Here is a 5,150-nt window from a genome sequence, read left to right on the forward strand (position 1 = left end):
CTGTATACCAGGCTGGTCTCGAACTCACAGAGATCCACCTGCCTCTGCCTCCCGAGTGCTGGGATTAAAGGCGTGCGCCACCACCGCCCGGCATAAGAACCAACTTTTGAGAGGAAAATGAGCCTAGCCTGTTTTACAACTCTGGGTCCAGAATTCCACTTCAAATGAACTAGCAGCAAGCCCAAGGCCCTTACCCCTACTCCCTTGGCAGTTCCTGGAAGCAAGCAAGGATGGGGTGGGATGGAGTGGGGTGGGGTGGGGGGAAAGGCCAGAGATCTCAGCCTGGACACACTCTCCCTTGCCTACTGTCAATAAGCGTACTTCATTCATACCCAGTGGCCCTCAGTATCCCTGCAGCCCTTCCTTACTGCTCAACATAGTTCTAACAGGGTCCTAAACTGAGGCTCTCAGGTAGATTCCAGAGTGGCCATAAAATCCCTGGGTTTTGTTGTTGTTGTTTTTTTGTTTTGTTTTTTCTTTTTTGAGACAGGGTTTCTCTGTATTACCATTCTAGCTGTTCTGGAACTAGCTCTTGTAGCCCAGGCTGGCCTTGAACTCACAGAGATCCTCCTGCCTTTGCCTCCCTAGTGCTGGCATTAAAGGTGTGCACCACCACTGACCGGCAAGCCCTGGTATTTTTATTTTTCCAGAGCTCTTTTCAGATTTCATCATCTTACTCTTCTCAGAGAGAATCAGCACATAGGTCTGAACAGACGAGGGGACATGATCTCCCCACACACCTGCCCTGAACAACACTGGCACTGTGCCTAAGCCCCTTCGTGTGCTCAGCAATGATGTCTGGGGGGGGGGAAATATGGCAGACCTTTCCCTTGAGACGCCTCCCAAAGGAAGCGGTGGCGACTCTAGAAAGGCTAATCTGTCACTTTTAACAGTTCAATTTTATTTCTGTCCCCTTGCAAAATCAGGGAACACTGCTCTGGATGCAGGCAACATCATTCTGAACATTTAAGCTTAAAAACCCATTTGCCTGGTGGCACCTACTGGAAATCCTAGCACCTAGGAGGCAGAGGCAGGAGGAGCATCAAAGATTTGAGGCCAGCCTGGTCTACAGAGTGAGGTCCAGGTCAGTCAGGGAACATAGTGAGACATCCCACACAAGCAAACAAAAATCCATTCACTTACAATTTCAAAATAAGTTGACATTGGTTAGGCATGGTAAGAGCATTGTGATTTCGTTCAAAACGTCCTTTTTGGAGGCCCTCACACAGTTCAGGGCTGAAATAATAAAAACTCCGGGATTGAAAGTCTCACAGCCACAAAGGGGGAGAGATAAGCAGATGCACCAATATACAGAGACTGGTTATTTGGAAGATAAAAATATGAGATTCGTATTCTTTTTATATTTGGAAACTCACAATGCCTGAAAAAAAAATTAAGGGCCAGCAAGAGGGCTAAGCTGTTAAATGCGGTGCAAGCGTCCTGACATGAGTTCCAACCGCAGAACACACACAGGAAGGCGAGAACCCCAAAGTTGTTCTCCAAGCTCCGACACGTGTACTCGCGTATATATCACACATAGAAATAATAATAATAACAAAATTAATGACTCTTTTTGCACAACTGAGCCGTACAGAGTGTATCAGTCACATCCAAAGCAGTTACCTTTCCAGAAACAAGACTCCGCGGGCTCTTCGAACAGTAGAAACGAATTAACTGCTAAGAAACTTTCCAGGCGCGCGGGAAGGAGCTGCGAACCCTCCCGAGGCTGATCTGGGGTCCTTATGGGTCTCCCCGGACACGGCCTTTTCCAGCGGGCGGAAGGCGCTCCGGGAAGGACGAAGGGTTCAGCGGCTCCACGGTCTCCGGGAGGGTGTCCCCGAGGCCGGGATGCTCAGTGGCCCGCACGGCCCTCCCGCCCGCCAGCCCTGAGCGCTGGGCCGAACCCGCTCGTCCTCACCTCAGCGCGACCCACGATGTAGCCCCTCCGGAGCCAGCAGCCGGGGAGCCCCGCAGACGGGCGCGCAGGAAGCTTCCACAGACGGCGCCCTGCACGGAGAGCAGCCAGCCCGCTGAGCGCAGCCATCGCGCCCGCCGCGCGCACGCGCACACTGAGCGTTCCCCAACACCGTCTCTCCTTACCACCCCACAACTCGCACCCCCTCCCCGGGCCCTGCGAAGCAACCAATCAGCGGTCGCTGGCGCGGGACCTCTCGGGATATGTAGTCCGAGCCGGCGGCGTCCTCATGGGTTCCGAGTGCCGATCCTGGAGTTTGAGGGCGGCGTTCGCTGGTAAATGGAAAGTCTATGGGTCCCTTGCTTCTCCGGTAAAAGACTTGGGGTCAACAAGTCGGCGTGCGCGGTGGGAGGACAGACACCTGATCAGTCTGTGCACCTGCTGACTTCCGGGAGCGCGTGCCTCGGCCGAAGTCCCGATTCCAGAAACCCTGGTGACTTTCGGGGCGACCATGTGGAAGAAAAGCAACTTAACCTTGAGTTAGAGATTGGGAAAGAGGACCTTAATTTTAAGGCCCACGTCCTCTGAGCATCATCCACACAAAGAATGCTGATGGCATACTAGCTCTTTTTAAAATCTTTTGCTCTGAACGTGCGTGGCAGTTCTATTTCCTGACCTAAAATCCGGGAAGAACACAGGCGAATGATCTCCTTGATTCATACTTTGTAGGGAGGCTGGGATAGGTGTACAAAGCATGGTAAAACGATCACTGTGCCGTAAAGTCAGATGATTTCGGCAAACACGCGAGGAACCCAGCTGAGCAGTTAGCGAAGAGAATGGTCTTTGGTCAGTGTGCGGGAAGAATAGAACTGGGTCTGACTGTCCTTGGTATGAGGTGGGAGCCTTCTGCAGGAAGAATCTCTTTTCCCACTATGTGAAGTGTGTGGATAGGCTGCTGCCTTTGATCAGTCCCTGAATTGAATCGTACAAAAACCGAGTGAGCCTACGTGGTATTTAGCGCTGGAGGAAGAGGGGCTCAGGAAAGAAGAAGGACTCTGCTAACTCACTTGTGTGTGTTGCTTCTCGGCTTTTAAGTCCAAAATCATAAATCAGAGTAACCTCTGTTGATGAGAATTTGGAAGATAGATTGCCTTTAGTCACACCCACCAGAGCACACAGCACACGAGCCCAGACAGGAGATACAGCTTTTTTCCTGCTGGTTAACTACTTAGGAACTAATTTTGGTAAAAGTGTGGTGGTGTCTAATGCCTATAATCCCAGAGCTTGAGTGGACAGCAGGAGGATTACCCCACCCTAGTTCAAAGCCTTGTCTTAATAATAATAATAATAATAGAAACTGATTTAGCAATTAGGAGATTTTAGAATGTGTTAACACTTGTTCTAGTGATGGCTACCCCCATGAAAACATGTGCCTAACAAAGTATACACTTCACCATTCAGCAGATAGGAGTCTTCAGAGCTCAGTACTCAACCCCAAGTGGGGGTGCAGCTGCTGATAGGGAGCCTCTGGAACCAACAGTGGATAAGTGCATAAAAACATGCTTGAGAGTGAAAGTGAAAAACCCAATTTGAAACACCACAGCTCTACTTTTGAACGGGTACTCTTTTTTTTTTTTTTTTTTTAAATTTTCGAGACAGGGTTTCTCTGTAACTTTTTGGTTCCTGTCCTGGAACTAGCTCTTGTAGACCAGGCTGGCCTCGAACTCACAGAGATCCACCTGTCTCTGCCTCCCGAGTGCTGGGATTAAAGGCATGCGTCACCACCGCCAGGCAACATGTCAATTTTTGTGAACTGGAGGCTCAAAGAGAAATTTGTCTACAGGTGGTTCCTACGGTTCCTCCACATACCTCCAGCACTGCTCCTGCTCAGACTTCCTTCTGCTAGCTGAGGTTTCCTGTACTCCCAAGTAAACTTGGAGATTATTTTCTCTGTGTCTATGAAGAATCGTGTTGATATTTTGATTGGGATTGCTTTGAATCAGTAGATGGTTTTCATAAGATGGCCGTTTTCTCACTATTGATTCTTCCAACCCAGGAGTATGGCCGCTTTTTCCATCTTTGCCCATCTTCTTCTATTTCTCTTTGGACTGTTTTAAAGTCACCATCATAGAGAGCATTCAGTTCCCTAGCTAGGCTTACTCCAAGATGTATTAATTTTTGGACAGTTTAAAAGTTTTACACTTTTCTATTTATTTGGAGTAGAAGGTCACATGAATGTGGTTGTGTATATGTATAGGTCAGAGGAAAACCTGCCTGGATTGCTCCTGCCTGTCCACAACCTTAGTTTTGGGGACCAAATTCAGATCTTCAGTCACAAGATCATCTTTCTGACCTCTGAGGCAATTTTAAGTGGCATTGATTCCTTGGTTTCTTCCTCCCCGTATTTGTTACTGATACACAGGAAGGCTACAGATCTGTATACGTTAATTTTATGTCTGCGCTTTGCTGATAGTGTTTATCAGCAGTTCTTAGAGAGTTTCGGTGGAGTTTTTATGGTCTCATGTATGGAATCCTCATCTAAAAATAAGGGTACTTTTTGACATATTCCTTTATTGGCAGCGGTCCTGTAGTCCCGCTCTCAACCACACGAGGGCAGCAGCAGCCCGCCTTCCGCCAGCCACAGGTGCCCGAGCAGGCTCCCTCGGTCGAGGTCCCTCCTGCGGTGCTCAGATCTCGCTAGTCGCCATTTGCTGTCCACATGCTCAGTCTCCATTTCCGCCAAGGGCCACAGCTGTCTGCAAGCCGGAGTCGGTGGGAGGGGGCTGGGCTGGCGGAGGTTTCTGGGGCTGCACTCTGCAGGGGACTCTGGACAAAGGGAAGGCTCTTAGGTTAAGGTCCTGGGCTTCAAGGGACATTCCTCCCTAGTGAGGGAGGGAACAGGAAATCGAGAATGCTTCCGGGCTTGGACGTGGTCAAAGGAGAGCCAGAGGTCAGAAAAGGGGTCAGCTGTCCCTCAAGAAAAATAACCGCTCCTGTTAGGACTGAGGGTTTTGGCTTCACCAGTAAAGGGAGGTGCATGTGGTCTTGCCCCAGGGCAGGTTAGAGCTCAGGCAGTGGAAGCCAGAAATCGATCCTGACCCCCGGTTTATGGAGAAACTAGTTCTGGAGAACCCCAGAAGACCACTTCAGTAGAGAAGAAAAACAGCAATTTAAAAAAAAAAAAAAAGCTTCAGCAAGCCTTCTGTCGCCCGCAACACTGCGGGCGACGTCAAAA

The 5,150-nt window shown here is 49.6% G+C and overlaps 1 protein-coding gene across 1 annotated transcript in view; it reads right to left on the reverse strand.

Annotated features, from left to right (window-relative positions):
• Hdhd5 (haloacid dehalogenase like hydrolase domain containing 5) overlaps nucleotides 1-2,044 on the reverse strand; it is a 21,064-nt gene extending 19,020 nt beyond the window's left edge. The window contains exon 1 of the mRNA XM_005365142.2: nucleotides 1,919-2,044. Coding sequence (XP_005365199.1) covers nucleotides 1,919-2,044 — 126 coding nt within the window. The remainder of the gene's footprint in view (nucleotides 1-1,918) is intronic.
• Nucleotides 2,045-5,150: the final 3,106 nt, after the last annotated feature.

The sequence above is a fragment of the Microtus ochrogaster genome, unplaced genomic scaffold (assembly GCF_000317375.1).
Source record: "Microtus ochrogaster isolate Prairie Vole_2 unplaced genomic scaffold, MicOch1.0 UNK1, whole genome shotgun sequence".
NCBI lineage: Eukaryota > Metazoa > Chordata > Mammalia > Rodentia > Cricetidae > Microtus > Microtus ochrogaster.